Genomic DNA, 16,522 nt, shown 5'->3' with positions numbered 1-16,522 from the left:
ATATAACAAATGGGATGACCAAAAGTGGTTGAAAATACAGAAATAATGATCAGATGACAAATCATTGCGTAATTGAACTGTAATCGATCAGTGATATGGTACAGTTATAATTCCGCAGGTGTGTTGAGGTTCAACTGCAATTACAACAGCATTGCAATTGCAGTTCATTACGGATTACACAATTACAATTCTAATTGACCCCGGTCTGCTGTACAGTAATGTGTCAGTGTGCCACAGTTAGGTGGCATTTATTTATCATATGCTGGATTATTGATCGCCAGGGCTTTATTTTTCAAACCTCAAATAAACATTCATTAGTGTCCAATTTTGGAGCCTCACACAATATTATATGATATTGCTCATGCATGCTCCAGTTGTATTTTAAGGCTTTTGTGAAGAATCACCACATTTTTTTTGCTTCTTGCTTTGAATAGTCTTCTCAGTGCATCGGCTACAGCATTTGATTAGGAAACGGTTTTCTGAGTGTAGTTGTGTTTTTCTTTTGTGCCTGTGAGTGGGTGTACAGTATGTCACTGACCTAGACTAAGGAGGGATCACCAGTCATGTTCACATGTCCTGTGAGCAACAAGCAGCCTGAAATGAGGGAGCAAGCTCTGCTTTCCCCGGGCGGATATCTTATTGTGTGTTCAGGGTTTTGTAATGCAGTATTATTGAAATGCTCTCGCAGGGTGGATATCTTATTGTGTGTTCAGGGTTTTGTAATGCAGTATTATTGAAATGCTCTCGCAGGGTGGATATCTTATTGTGTGTTCAGGGTTTTGTAATGCAGTATTATTGAAATGCTCTCGCAGGGTGGATATCTTATTGTGGGTTCAGGGTTTTGTAATGCAGTATTATTGAAATGCTCTCGCAGGGTGGATATCTTATTGTGTGTTCAGGGTTTTGTAATGCAATATTATTGAAATGCTCTCGCAGGGTGGATATCTTATTGTGTGTTCAGGGTTTTGTAATGCAGTATTATTGAAATGCTCTCGTAGGGTGGATATCTTATTGTGTGTTCAGGGTTTTGTAATGCAGTATTATTGAAATGCTCTCGCAGGGTGGATATCTTATTGTGTGTTCAGGGTTTTGTAATGCAGTATTATTGAAATGCTCTCGCAGGGTGGATATCTTATTGTGTGTTCAGGGTTTTGTAATGCAGTATTATTGAAATGCTCACGCAGGGTGGATATCTTATTGTGTGTTCAGGGTTTTGTAATGCAGTATTATTGAAATGCTCACGCAGGGTGGATATCTTATTGTGTGTTCAGGGTTTTGTAATGCAGTATTATTGAAATGCTCACGCAGGGTGGATATCTTATTGTGTGTTCAGGGTTTTGTAATGCAGTATTATTGAAATGGTCAGTCATTTTTCTGATTTGCTTTGGCATCTCTCCTCCCCCTTTAGCCTCTGTGTTTCCTGATCCACGTGCAGGTTGTCAGTTTCCTGGCTGACTGGAGGGCTGGAATATCCAGAGCAGTTCTCCTGTTTGCGCCCTGCTGGTGGGAGCTCTCTATGGGTTTTGTTAATGATGATCTCACATGTTTTTTGGAGATTTAAAAGCTGCTGAATCTTGGAGCCGAGTTCCAGCCAAGCTAGTCTCTTCCTGGACCAGTAGGAGTCACTAGAGTGGGACGAGGTGAACTATCCTCAGTCCAGTTTCCCCCCTAACCCGACAGGAGCATAGAGACCCAACTGTTTCATAATTGTTTATCAGGGAGTTCAACTTTTCTTTGAGGAAATACAGCTTTTATTTTTAGGAAATAAACTCTGCAGTAATGCTACTACTTCCAAAGTTGCAATTAAAAATATATATACAGTTCCTTTTTTAGCCAGGGGTTGTATTCGTTTTATTTTGTAACATCCTGAAGGGTAGTTTTGTTTCGGTTTTATATTTCTGTGCAGACATGAGAAGTCTGTCCTGTAAATCAGTTTGCTGTTCTGAGGACAGAGGAAGTTGTGCAACTGGTAATCAGGAGGCAGGACGTCTTTGCCAAGAGTTTTCATACAAGGCATTTTTATTCTTTGGAATAATATTTGTTGTGCATTTTGGCAAGCCTCCAGTACAAAAGTGCATGATACAAAGAAATGTGTGGGGGTGTGTCCCGTTTATATTAAGGCTGTAAAGTTTAAACATTTAAATTCATCATGAAAAAACTGCTCTCTCCCACTAACTATAAATGATCTTCTTCCTAAGACCTTTAGTTAATGCGCTCCTAATTTGTAAAGAAACCCTTTGAAGCCGATTCGGAAGTGAAATGAGTCCGGCGTTCTCGGTTTCAGGCGTTGTGATGACTGCAGACAGGAAGCAGAGGGTCAGTGGCCGGAGCGCTGCCATGAAGTGCAGAGTCTGGGGCTGCATGTGGGGGTGTTCAAGCTCCATGGCAGGCTTACTGTGTGTCCACATCCATTTAACCAAATGGGGGCTTTGGGTAAAATAAGGCCAGAGTGGACAGCCAGAACCCCAACCTGCCTATTAGTACAGTAATCCTTCTCCTAGACCACAATTGCCCTCCCTCCATCACTCCTACCCTCGCTCAGAGAAGATGATTAGTGAAGCAATGTCATTAGAGATGCATCGATAAATTGATTATTGATCACCAATGCTTATATGTTGCGAGCCTCAATTAAACATTAATTGATCAGTAATTCAGCTTGGTGCCCTCTGGAGCCTCATGCAGCTAGCTACCCAGTAACACGTGCTTCCCTCGCATGTTGCCAGACTGAAGCTCCTTTTTATTAGTTTTGTGATGAGATATTGAAGAATCAGAATAAAGAATAGTAAGGTTTTTCCAATGCACGTATTATATTACTACATATAGTAATATGCACATGCTTATTTTTCAGTTGTATTTTGTGGAGAGTACACTTTTTTGTTTTTTTTGCATACAGAATAAGAAATGTTCATGCATATGGCTGTTGCAACTGTGTGTGAAACTTGAGATCTGCTTTTTGGCCCTGAAGGTGCTGATTGTGCACACTGCTCCCAGCCAAATCACAAGAGAAATACAAGTGTGTAACACTACTAGCTTGGTTTCAGTAAACACTTTTGTAACCCATGTCACACTAAACCAAAATGCAAGGAATGTTGTGCCTTTCTGGTAATAACTCGGAACTAAGCTTTCAGAAAAGAAGTCTGTAACTTTTAGATTCTGCGCTGTTTCATTAGGATCTCCATGTAGGGGTAGCAACAAATGTTTGTCAATCAGAATTCTTAAGCAAAACTTATAAGAAATTCAGTCAAGTAGACAAACGTTTCGTCTAGTGCTGCTTTCAGTGTACAAATTAAAAACAAACACAAAATGCTGGTCTACTTGACTTGAGTTTTGTATAATTGTATGGATTTGTTAAAGGTGTTTTTTGCAAATGTTCACTGTCTTGCACCACATTATGTACCTGTAACAACTTGGTGCACAAGCAGTCGATAAGAAAGTGATGATTTTTTTGTTGTTGTTTAAGCTCGAAAGTTGCACAGTGACCTGCAGATGAATGTTCTAAGAACACGGTGACACAGACAGTTCTGAGGCGGAGTTCCAATCCTAAAAGAATGCGTTGTGAAATGCTGAAACCCTTCTTACAGAAGCGGATCGTGCCGTTTAAATCCTAGTAAAGAAATGATGGACCTTTTAATATTTGTTGTTTATATATCCGGTCGCATGCTGCTTTGAAAGGAAAAGCTGGCATCTCCAGTGTGTTTGTAGCTCCAAGGGCAAAATGAGCTTTGTCAGCATGTAGCGTGAACATGGAAAACCACAGAAACATCATAAAATGCTGTACCACGCTGTAAAGATAGCCCATTAAAGCTTAGGTGTAATTCTGAAAGGAACGACAATTCTGCAGACGGTGCACTTTGAGAAGGGGCCGCACAGAAAATCGTTCTGCCCTTAGAGAGTAACTAACACCCGTTTGTAATGAACTGATTACCCAAGAAACACATGAGCTAATATGAGCTCTCGCCCTGGCAGTGCATCAAGCACAAGCAGAGGGTAGAGCTGCATGTTATATGATGTCATGAGATACAAACAAGCCCAAAAGACACAGTCAGTAATTGTTTTCTCCTAAGTATGCAACAATAACAGCTTGTGCAAACCATTTACATTTCATGTACTGTATTACCCTATAGTCACATACTGTATAAAGTTGTTTATAAAACAGGGTCATTCCATGAAAATACAATGTTTTTAACTTTGGGTAAGTCCTCATTATCAGAATACTAGCAAGTCAAAACTTTTTGATCAAACTTCTAGACTCCTCGCCATAAAAAGCATGGGATTGTGTGTAAGAGTTTGCTGTAGAGAGATGTGATGATCATGTTTTCCAAGTGGACCAGCACCTGGAGTGAGATAGTTGTATAGCTCTGAGTGGAGAATAAGTGGGAGTTTGAATGATGTGGTCAGTGAACTATAGAATATAGAAGGTAATGTCAAGTGGAAATGACTGAGTGTACGAAAGAGAAGTTCAAAGACTTGGTTCCCACAAATGTATTATATCAAGCTTTGGCAAGGGAATAGATATGTTCTGACCTATATTTAACCCATAGTATACATTGTAAGGTGATGACTGGGTGAGAAGCATAGTGGCCTGTTTGATGGAAATTGGTTTGTGGCCAATTTCATAAGAACAGATAAAAGAGAGTAGTTCAGGGGCCCATTGTATTTTAAACGATATGTTTTCTGTGTAAATAGAAAGGTAGTTATAGGCAACACCGAGCTGCGATTCCAACATCTCCAGATCTCCTATCCACCCCCTGAAGGAGTTGCCTGTTTGGTGCTTGTGAGTGCCTTACATAACTCAGTGTAACGGAAGTTTAAGACGTGTACGTTTATGCTTTGGAATCACAGAAATGTAATCTGGTTAAGTTTCAGTTATGAGTCAATCGAGTCTTACACTTTATTGCTAATCCTTGATAATGCCAATAATAGAATGAATGTTGTAATTATAAGAGTTTGAACCACAGCCCTGCACTGGTACCCCTGGCTTATCAGCGTACTGTTCTGATGGAGTGGCGGAATAGTAGTTTTTTGAGAGCGCTTTAGTGGAAATCCTGAATACTAACTCATCCCAATAACTGTAGCAGGGGGAAAAAAGTTCCTCAGCTGTTTTCATTAATGCAACGTTTACATTTTTGTAATGTGTACTGTACAGTATTTTCTATGAGGGCTTGTCTTCACAAAAGATAAACACTGGAGATGAATGCATTGCTTATGTGTGGATTCCATGGGGAGTGGTCAGTGGATGTCAGGGCCAGTGTCCTGGGAGGGGAAAACCTCTGACATTTCTTCCAAAAATAACTTGGTCTCCTAAGTAATAAACAAATGGCAGCTTTGTTTTCCACTTGAGCCGTGTGGCTCTCAGTGTGACTCTCTGCTCGGCCCAGCCTCCGAGCAATTTTTTTCTCTCTTTCACTTTGCTTGTCGATTTAAGGGGAAGTTGAGGAGGCGGTTGTGAAGGCTCTGGCTGAATGTTTTAAGACACAGGAGAAGTAAAACTTGGCCTAACGGAAGACAAGGTCATGTTTTAAAACGTCATGGTTTGTGTAAGAGTTTTCAACGAGCTGTTGCATTTCGAACGCTGCAGTCAAGCGAGTCGTATCGTTTAGGGGAACTCAGAAGGGAGTCTTAAACAAATTGAGACTGCAAAGGTTGAATGAATTCGGTGAGTTTGGATGCAGCTGTAAAACATGGAAGTGATCTTATGTTGTCCTGGCGTCTGTTTAGCTTGGCGTTTTCCTGTTTCCCTGCTGTGTATCATTCCACACATGGTTTCAATTGAGGTTCTCCATGTGTTTGGAAATACATTGCATGAAACCTGCACTAGTTTTTATGTACGGGTAAAAACAAAAACAAAAAAACTTATTAAAAGTTTCAAAGCTGTGAATTCTGCTGAAATGCAAGCAACTTATTTGTTGCATTTGAATCATCAGCTTTGCATAGCTTGAAGCCTGGTGCTAGACAATGATTGTATTTAAGTGCTCCCAGGCTGTGTACAGTCTAGTTGACGTCCTGGCTTGTGTCTGTGATGTCAGAGGGGCAGACGCTTGCTGTTCCTGGGTTCTGCAGTCCCTCATGTACAGGGGGAGATCTGGGTGCTCCATCGTAGAAGGCAGGACTACAGACAAGTTGATGAATTAAGAACATGCAACAGGTTTGATCTTGTTTTTTTTAAAATGATGTTTAAGCTGGGGGTAAAGGCACACCACTGGTATTAGGTGCTTGTTTAATACCTGCTTGTTTGCTTGCTAGCTAGTGTAGTTGTTATCCGGAAAGTTTTACTAGAGATCTTTAGTGAAGCTGGTAACTATGTGCTTTAGTGAAGTTGTATGCTTCACTCATTGTATTGCAAAAAAAAAAAAAAAACATTTTGCAAAGGTGCAATCAGAAACCAATTTCCTAATTGAATATCAGACAGGTAATAGACATCAGTAATCAATGTTTAATCAAAAACTAAAAATAAACTTCAGGAAAGCCTTCAAACACAACTGAAAACTTGCATGTGCTTGTAATATAAAGTATTTACGTGAGGCTCAGAATAGGGCACCAGAAATAATTGATTATTCGATTACTTGTTGCATCTCTATCATCATGCTCAAGAAAAAGAACATAAATGTGTTAAAGTAGAATACTTGTTTGTCATGACAGATTGCCAAGCAGTTGGTCTGGATTGTAATATTCTGTAGCCCTTGAGTACTGGGACTGCTACATCTTAGTTCAGATGCAGGTTCCACGAGTGCAGGATTTAAACGGGACAGGAGAAGAATGGCTTGTATGTTTGCAGTTTTCTCCTCCTTGAGTGGTTCTTATTGGTTGTTATTTCTGTTCATTTGTTTTCCACTATTTTATTTATTTATTTTTTTTATTGGACAGTCAACGGCAAGGAAGGTCCCCTCCTCCGCTGGACCCCAGGAGCCTGTGAAAGCAGACTCTGACAGCAGAGCCAAAGCGACGGGTAAGTGCACAGTGCAGCTGTGTGTTTAATCACCCTGCCTGACTCCTCTCTTCATTCACGAGCAATTGAGCCCCAAGCACACGCAGCTGAGAGATGTAGGCAAAGTATTTCAATACAAGTTCAACGGTTTATTTGTTTTACTGTCCCCGAGCCTTTTAATGATACTTGCAATCTCTCTCAGATTTACACTGGTTCTGATTGCAATTGTTTTTCTTATATTTTGTTTTCCGATGCTTTCACCTGATTTCAGAAGCTGCTGTTCTAGTGGCCTGTCATAGATGTATGAACTGTAAGTGTCTCTATAAAGGTAAGAGCCAACGCCATCTCGTCAACAGCTGTGTTACCAGCAAAAACGTGATCATTAATGCCTGTTGAATGGATAGCGCAGGCTCTTACTTCTATAAAGACACTTCAGCTGATCTAGACTGGTTTACATACCTCTGTCATACCCAACTGAAACAGAGGAGCAGCTCCTGAGCTGAGGGCAAAGCACCTTACATACATCTATCATACCCAACTGGAACAGAGGAGCAGCTCCTGAGCTGAGAGCAGAGCACCTTACATACGTCTATCATACCCAACTGGAACAGAGGAGCAGCTCCTGAGCTGAGGGCAAAGCACCTTACATACGTCTATCATACCCAACTGGAACAGAGGAGCAGCTCCTGAGCTGAGGGCAAAGCACCTTACATACGTCTATCATACCCAACTGGAACAGAGGAGCAGCTCCTGAGCTGAGGGCAAAGCGCCTTAAAAGAAAATATCAAAAAGCTTTACGACAATAAACCTCCTTGATTGAAAACATTATAAAAGGGTAAGGAGGCATTAAAAAAAAAAAAAAAAACTTGATGCTCCATACTGTTTAATAGCATATCGGTGAGATTCAGTAGGACTCACCATGGCCTTTTTCAATATTAGTGATGCCCTCTCCCTGTATGGAATCAGAAATGTGTTCTCCCCACCCCCAGCCTTGTTGTTCGTGGTCCACTTCCAGTTTTCCTGTTCCTGTTTTGGTGATGGTGTTGTTCCAGTTTAGCTGCACATTTGAGTTATCCACCAGAACTGTATTTATGTGTTTTATTTTGTGTGTAAATCCGTTAGGTGACCTTCGTCCTGTTGTAACGTTGTAATTATGCGTTTAAAATAACATTATACGGGTAGTTAAGGCTTTGTGGAAAGGGGGTATAATGCATGGATGTACGCTGCATTTAACTGTGAATACAGCAGCAAGCACACATGCAATATGCTTCTTCAAAGGGTGTCTGTACATTAAGTTGGGGTTCCATTTGTGTTTGGTAGATAAGTCCTCCAGTGTACTTGTTTTAATGATGCTAACGGCTGTGTTTCTCTTTAGCAAAGGAATATTGCAAAGTAACATTCCCATATGAAGCACAAAACGAAGACGAGTTGACAATCAAAGAAGGGGATGTTGTTGCTATCATCAGTAAGGTGAGCTCAGTGTGTGATGTGGGCGTGTACTAGAATCCTAGTTTGCATGATGCTGACACCAGCAATCTGCTGTTTTTCAGTTGCATTTTTAAGTGTGGTTTGGTTTGCTCAGAGAATTCAATACCTTGATTAGGATTGGGGTTGCAGTACTGGATAGCAGGTGGATTGAGGCTTGGTTTGTTGCCCAGCCGCCATTGTTTACAATACAAACCAGGTCACCTTAGTTCAACTGCAAGGGAAGTAAACTTGAAACCTATAAAACCTGAAACAAACACACATGCATTGTGACTCAAGCACATTAAACATTTGGTTGTTATTGAAATCTGTTAACTGTCCCATGACTAATGTGTTCCGTCACTTTGCAGAAATGAATAATACATAGCAATTCAATTCTTACTTTATAGCATGCATTCGATTACTGAGAAGTAGCCATTTACTTCAATACATGTTTCACTTCATAGTAAAGTGAAACAAACCTGCTTTAAACACTGTTGGAAAGTGTTCCAAACAAGTGTTGTTATTAATGGACCAACTAAATGCTTTCAATGTGCCAATTTCTACTTCAGTGGCGTTGTAATGAAAACAGAAAAACAAACAGTTACTTGTTGCTCCTCATAAAGTGTGTTTTGACGGTAAAACTCATTAAGAACAGATGGAAATGCGGTGGAACATTCATGGCTGCCAGTGTAATGTGTTCCAGTTTGGTTTGGGATGATCAGGTTGTGTGATCGCTGTTTGTTTTCGGAGCCACCCACCCAGTAGTAGTTTCCGCCTTCAATTCAGCCACACCTAGTAACCGTCACCAGAGGAGAGTGCAGCTAGTGCAAAGTTTACATGAGATGCTGGAGCTGTTCTTATTCAAGCCGGGCTCAGAAACATGTGCTGCCACATCAAGGATTTATTCATCCCAGTAATCAAAGTTAAACTTTACAGCATAATCATTATCATTAGACACAATAATGAGGCCACGAGGTATTAGCAGAAATTAAGCAACGGTGGCAGTTTCTGACAGAAACAACGGACACGGCGTCGGAGGATCTGGATGCTTCTCAGATGAACCTCTAAAATACATTTGCTGGCCTAGGGTCAGAGGGGTCTTGGTTAGGGTTACCATGTGACTCCAGTGTACACTAGGACAGTTTGGGACAGTTCAGGCTTTTCAACTCGCACCCCAGTGCATTCTGGTAAGTGTAGTCCTGCTGTGAAAGGTACCTGAGACAGGTAAAACGTACCAGAATGCATTGCGATTTGAGTTGAAAAGGTTGAACTGGCCCAAGCTGTCCTAGTGTACACGGAGTCGTATGGTAACCCTAATCTTGGTTTGCTTCTTTGAGAAGCTCTTTAACTTCCTGTGACTCTTCTAAAGCGTTTCCTGTTCAAGCGGCTGTGTCTCATCCATTTCCTCTGCTTGTCTTCTCTTGCTGTAACGTTCCTGTGACTGTTTGCTCTGATTGGACCCAACAGGACTCCTGTCATCCTCAGGGCAGTAGCCAAACGTTTCACTCCACTTTTCTCCCAGCCATTCCGGGAGTGTTTGTAGTGTTGAGGTTCTGTGCAGATGATCTGTTTGGCACGCTAGTGAACTGACACCTCGTGCCCTCTTGTATTCCAATGCACCACTCCTCCATTCACCATGAATGCCTCCCGTTGCTGTGTGTTCTGCAGGACTGTGCCGACGCAGGCTGGTGGAGAGGGGAGTTAGGGAGCCGGCGGGGAGTGTTTCCTGATAACTTTGTGAAGCTGCTCCCCCCGGATGTTGAAAAAGAGGTGAGTTCTGCATCAAAACGTGCCGGGTATCAATAAACCGCTTTTCTTTTAAAAGCAGATCTAAGTGTTGAATGAATTGTTATTAAGTGTCTCACTGCTGGGAGTCTTATCTAGTGGATTAACCCAGTGATTCACTCATTACAACAATTAGTCAGTTTAATACTAATGCTTTATTAAACTTCGATATCAGCTTGCAATACGAAAAAGGAATTAATGCACATAGATACCAATCTCAGAGTGTGACAGTCTTCTCTTCTTCCTCTGGTCTAACAACAGAGCTCTAAACAAGCCTCTTTATACCTAACCTGTGGTGACATCATTCTTCAACGATTCTTTCTTTTTGTACCTGTTCTCCAGCACAGCTTGGTATCCTCTCATACCTTCTCTCTCTCTCTCTCTCTCTCGGTCACTTCTAATGTTCTTTGATAAACAGACTCCCAGTCCATGCATTTGACACACACACCCTGCTAATAAGTTATATTTCTGGTAATACACAGCTGTGTGCTCGACGGAGCTGGCACGTACTGCTATAAAGAAGCTATTCATTTATTCTCATTTTATGTGTGATTGTTAAACTGTATGCGTTTCTCTTGCCTATGTAGAGACCGAAGAAGCCACCCCCTCCTGCAGCTCCTACTGGTAGACAGACTCCAGGTAAATGTCTTTCATTGTCACCTGCAATTAATAACACAGCTGGGCATAGCTGTCAAGGGCTTGCTGAAGCAACACAGCTTGCTGTTGCTTCTTCTTGCAGCCTGCACCACATGTGTAGATACTGTATCTCTTGAACATCGTGACAGTTTTTTTTTTTTTTTGTAACTGGGTGTGACCGGGTAGAGTTATCAATGAGACCAGAAAGCTGCAGTTTAATTGCTCATGTGCATTTTATTCACAATACAAACAACCACCAAACATGACACAGCACAGCACAGCACAGCACAGCACAGCACCATACCGTCACCATCACTAATCCTAACATTAACACCCGTGATCACACTTTTTTATACACCTGTGGCCTAATTAATCATTTATTCAATTTACGGCTCCAGCCAAATTCCCACGTGTTTTTGCAGGGAGGAATTTAACCCCCTCCCTGCCATCCCAATACCCCCCCCCCACACACACCCACACACACACACACAGACAGACACACACGTACACAGACACACACACCCACCCACACAGACACACACACACACACGTACACAGACACACACACACACACACACACACACAGACACAGACACATACAGACAGACAGACAGACGCATACACACACACAGACACAGACAGACACACACATAGACACACACACACATTACACCGCCTTGGCACACTGGGTAATAGCTTCCATTTTACTCATACTGTTTAAAACAAACCCCTTCCTTCCATAGCCTTCTGTGTAGGGTTCTAGTCGAATAGAAAAGTGGCAGTTGACCTCAGAGCTGCAGAAACAGGAAGAGGTGTGAATGCTATGCAGGAGGTTGCGAATGCTTGAATGCAGTTACGTCATTCTACAAATTCACAGCTTTGGTTTCAAGTAAAAGCATGCACTGGAATTGGCTGGAATGAACCCTTGTGCTTCTCCTGCCATGTCTTTGCATTGTTTTCACTGTTTCGAGTAGCTCTGAACTCTACTGACCACTTCAGTTCACCAGGCAGTACACCTTGTTTCTGTCATTTCTATTTGAATCAAATTCCCTTTGTAACAGCGCTGGGACAAACACACTAAGATATAAGATCTTAGATATACAGGGCTGGTGCTGTGGTTGGAGTTGTTTGTCTCGCTACTTCACTGCTCTGCTTGTCTGCTCTTCTGCTGCGTTGACAGCAACACGCCTTGATAACATTCAGACCCGAGCGCTTGCCAATTAAATTGCACCTCTTCTCTCATTAACTGGGACTCCTTCAGTGGGCCAATGAACATGTGCATCTCCATGCATACTGAACATGCTGCAGAGTCCATTGTGTAAACATGGGCTGGTGTGCTGGGGATCACCACCAGGGACATGATGAGTACTCTAGAGTACTGGAGTGGAATGAATTCACAATGCTGTTTGTATGGGAACTTACTGATCGGTTCATCATTGTCATTCACTTATGCAGGTTCACTGAGATATATGTACTGGATCTACTTGTATTACTCTTGATGTACTTCCATCAGTTCTCTTGCTACATATTGAGTTCTACCTGTCTTGATAACCCATTTCTGTTTTCCTATATTAACATTATATACATGCGTTGCTGTTGTGTGTATCTATTTCAATGCTCAAGTTTCTTTCTGCCCTGAAGACCAGTTTACAGGATTGATGACTACCTGTCCGCATTTCTTCTGTCTCATCATTTTCCTGCCAATAAACTACATTTTAATCAAATAGACGTCTGTCTCTTACCCAGTAACACATGACCCCCTGCTTGCCACTAATCCGAATGTGAACGGTCGTCAAGGCTTTGTTCTCGCTCCTGTCGTTTTATCAAGGCATGAGGTTGCGTTACCGACACTAACACTGGATAACCCTAACCATGTACTCACAGTGTACTAAACTGATTTGAACACCTCTGACAGACACTGGATAACCCTAACCATGTACTCACAGTGTACTAAACTGATTTGAACACCTCTGACAGACACTAGATAACCCTAACCATGTACTCACAGTGTACTAAACTGATTTGAACACCTGTGACAGACACTGTGTATAATGCCGTTGTACCGACTCTCGTAGAGAAAAAGCCAGAAGTTAAAAAGGCACCACCAGAAAGACCGGAGTCTCTTCCAAGCAAAGTAGAGGAGAAAGGTATGACGTGAATGATGTTTAAACTCTTTAAGTGTGCACTGTGTCTATACACACAGACACACACACACAGACACACACACACACACAGACACACACGCAGACAGACACACACACGGACAGACACACACACAGACAGACACACATACATACAGACATACAGACAGACGCAGACAGACACACAGACAGACACACTCAGACACACCAATACAAAACTGAAATGCTCTTCCTGTTTTATATAAAACCTCCTCAGACGAGCTCTCAGTTTGATTGTGTTTTACTTCCCTGGCTTACATTCCTGCCACAGTTGATAATGAAAGGGGAATGGTTTAGTCTAGCTGTTGTTGTTATTGCTGTGGCTGCTCAGTAGCTGATGGCAGGCATGCTGTGTTACTGCCAATATAAGAGCATGCAGGTGCAGGAAACAGCCTGCTTCAATACTGGTGGATGTACACTATATTAATATACAGGATATATGCATTGTACAGATTATGATCAGGGCAAAGAAAGTGAGCATGTACAGTATATTTTGTTATTTCTGTTCTTCTCATCCCTGTTGCGGATGTATATAGTGGAGGCAACATTAACAGAGTTTTACATATCCTGGGAACTTCTTTTCCATTTGTGGTGAGACTTGTTTGGAACATTCTTTAGTTCTGGAGAGCATCAGAATCTGCGGGTAAGGAGATGCCTGACCATCTGTCCTTATGTACTTACTGTATATACATGTCACACTTGCGTATATCTGCAGAACCACATAGCAAATGATCTGTGTCTATAAGGAGGAACCTCTCGTTCTGTCTGTCTATAGATAGGTACTGTATGACACGCTTGCGTTTTTAATTGTACATAGTGTGGACGTAGGTCATGGTCTTTTAGAATACTGATAGCTCTGTTTTTCTATATCCTGTTTGTTTAGTGCACGCACATATAGAGGGTCCTCATAATTACACACAGTTTCTGAAAGGTTCAAAATGTTTGTATAAAATGGGGAGTTTATCGGAGCATTGTAGAGTGTGACAGACAGACTGATGGATGGACAGACGGACATGATCAGCACGTAAGGGCCCCCATTTTTTAAAGAGAACCTTCAAAATAAAAATGATCGTGCACAGAGCTGCATGCACTTGCATTATACAGTAGCACAGTACATAGGATCTCTTGAGCTTCTCAGAAGTTAAATTCCCCTCTTAAAGCCTTGTTCTTACTGTGATGCTGTACCATTCCCCGATTCTGGGCTGTGCCCATGAATAACACTATTCACTCTGCTTATTCCTCTTGGATTTCATTCATTGGTTCCCTTCATTATGACATCAGTTCAGAATATTGAACTTGTTGCACAGTTGCTGCCATGTGGATTTTCTTGTTGGAGTATTTCCAAATTATTTTGAAAAAAAAACACATCATTTACTGGCCGCTAAAATTTGTGTTCTTATTTGTTGTTAAAAAGCACATGATTGCAATTTTGCACTTCCTTTTTTTCATTTTTTCCGTTTATATTAGAAGATAAGCAAGACAAGGATGTGAAAGACTTATCGAAGCCCACCTTGCCAGCCATCCCTCCAAAGAAACCTCTGCCTCCCAAAAGCAACTCCCTGAGCAGACCGACCTCCTTCCCCCCCAAGAGACCCGAGCGGCCAGTGGGGCCGGTGCCAAACATCAGGTAGGCTCAGCAAGGCAGAGCGGCACAGCCAGTGAGACTCCACCAGCCTTCAACATAGCTTGGTGTTCAAGCATTAAGTGGAGAGCCATCTTCACACAGAGAGTGGGGCGGGTATGGAATGGGTTACCTAGCCATGGTGTTCATACTGAATCACTGAGATCATTTTTGAGATCAGTCAGCTACTTGGAACCAGACGAGCACTGATGGGCCAAGTGACCTCCTCTCGTTCGTACATTGTCTTATGTTCTTGCAGAACAGACAAGTGTGTAGTCATTTTTAAAAAGTCATTTTAAATAATAAGTTAGATATTACTTTTATTTGGCTTTAGTAGTTCTTTGCTTATAAAGCCTAGGTTTATCATGTATTTTTTTTTTATTCTGCAGTGTTTAGTTTGTAATTATTTCATCTGGGTAATATTGCACTGGGAGGTGTTAAAAGAAATGTGCTTGTGTTGACCCATGCGTAATTTACTGGACACACTTCCAAAATGTTTTGCGCTCACCCTGTGCACAACAAGCATGACTGAGAGCAGCTGGGAGTTACATCCCTAGTACAGCGTGTGCCTCCAGTATACTACACCCGAAAGAATACCATAGTATGCTGTGTAGTATAGCCTACAAAACCTGCTTTTAACACGCAGGAATTCCTCTGAAGTTTATAGCAGGCTGTGTGTAAAATGCTCTGTAATATTAGTGTTTTATGATACACTTGGTGTCCTTGGTGTGATTTCACTTTAGACCAGGCTTGTTTAGTATTCCTGGTCCAGTTTCACAGCAGAGATACAGTACTGCTTCTCTAGCATGCTATTTAAGGCACTGAGTTGGACAGCTGCAGGAATTGCTCATTTGTCCTGGGACGAAAAAAAAAAAGTACTTGATTAACAGCAAAAGCGACAACAGCAGGTTTGCAACGAAGGAATGGCTTTTGTCAGCTGTGAAACCCAATAGCTGCCCGACGTGAAAGTGCAGTCTCTCTGGCCACTCTAGATAGCAGACACACGCTGTTCAGTGTTTATACATCCAGCAGCGGCACTGCCATGCGTTGAGAGAACCTTTTTTCTTCTCAGGTTTTGATTTTGCTGTTGCTGTTTCTTTGCAGGTGTGAGAGCCCGAAGTCCGAAGCAGGAAGTGGTACGTTAGCAAGCACCCCGGAGAGGGACTCCGCTGAGAAATCGAATGACATTGGTGAGAGAACTCTGTAGGACAATTAAAAATAACCTGCTTAGAATTGATGCCAGTGCCTGCCACTTACAGAGTGCTATTTGGATTTCAGCAGCAGGATTTGGGGAATAGGGAGTGAAATACTAAGCTATTTCTTAAGCATGTTTGAAACTGCTGCAAGATGCACAGTACAGTAGCAACGAGAGCTTGCACACAACACTGCTTTATTATGCATGGCTTGCTATTTTCATTTAGCGTGGTTTATTGAGAACTACAGTGCTTGGGATTTAAAAATAGGGCTTGATAAGGCAAATGTCTGTGGGTTTTTAATGTCTTCAATGGGCTGATGAGTTCCTCAGTCCTGTCCTTTGTTGGCTTGTGGTTTTACCATCTGGCACAACCACTCCTCCACTTGAGAGAGCTGAGGTCCTGCCACCAGGAGTCCTGTTACTACTCAGATTAGAAACTCCAGGTCTCGTTACAATCACATCTCTCTGTGGTTTATCACTCTGAGCTGCTAAAAACATGACATTTAATACTGCACAAGCTCTGGATAAGCAAGCCAAGCAAGATCACTTTGGGATGTGTTTGGTTTGAGCTGCCTTTACTTTGTTCGATGGTGTCTTCAGGTAGTTTTTGTGTGTGTATATGTGTGTGTGTGTGTGTGTGTGTGTGTGTGTGTGTGTAAACTGCTCTCTGCACAGTTATGGTACAAACATGTTATTTGAAATGGATTGATTCA

General features: G+C 41.9%; 1 protein-coding gene across 7 annotated transcripts in view; it reads left to right on the top strand.

The window, feature by feature from the left end:
- Positions 1-16,522, top strand: part of LOC117406442 (SH3 domain-containing kinase-binding protein 1-like) — a 74,923-nt gene that overhangs the window by 50,923 nt on the left and 7,478 nt on the right. Inside the window, exons 7-13 of one of the 7 annotated variants that reach the window (XM_059028033.1) lie at positions 6,865-6,946; positions 8,301-8,395; positions 10,061-10,162; positions 10,765-10,816; positions 12,889-12,960; positions 14,464-14,620; positions 15,719-15,804. In XM_059028033.1, coding sequence (XP_058884016.1) covers positions 6,865-6,946; positions 8,301-8,395; positions 10,061-10,162; positions 10,765-10,816; positions 12,889-12,960; positions 14,464-14,620; positions 15,719-15,804 — 646 coding nt within the window. Of the gene's footprint in view, positions 1-6,864; positions 6,947-8,300; positions 8,396-10,060; positions 10,163-10,764; positions 10,817-12,888; positions 12,961-14,460; positions 14,621-15,718; positions 15,805-16,522 lie in introns of all 7 variants that reach the window. The other 6 variants (XM_059028032.1, XM_059028036.1, XM_059028035.1 and 3 more) reach the window with 6 other exon arrangements.

Source organism: Acipenser ruthenus, chromosome 8 (assembly GCF_902713425.1).
Source record: "Acipenser ruthenus chromosome 8, fAciRut3.2 maternal haplotype, whole genome shotgun sequence".
In the NCBI taxonomy this organism is placed as follows: Eukaryota; Metazoa; Chordata; class Actinopteri; order Acipenseriformes; family Acipenseridae; genus Acipenser; species Acipenser ruthenus.
This window is presented reverse-complemented; position numbering and strand designations above follow the sequence as displayed.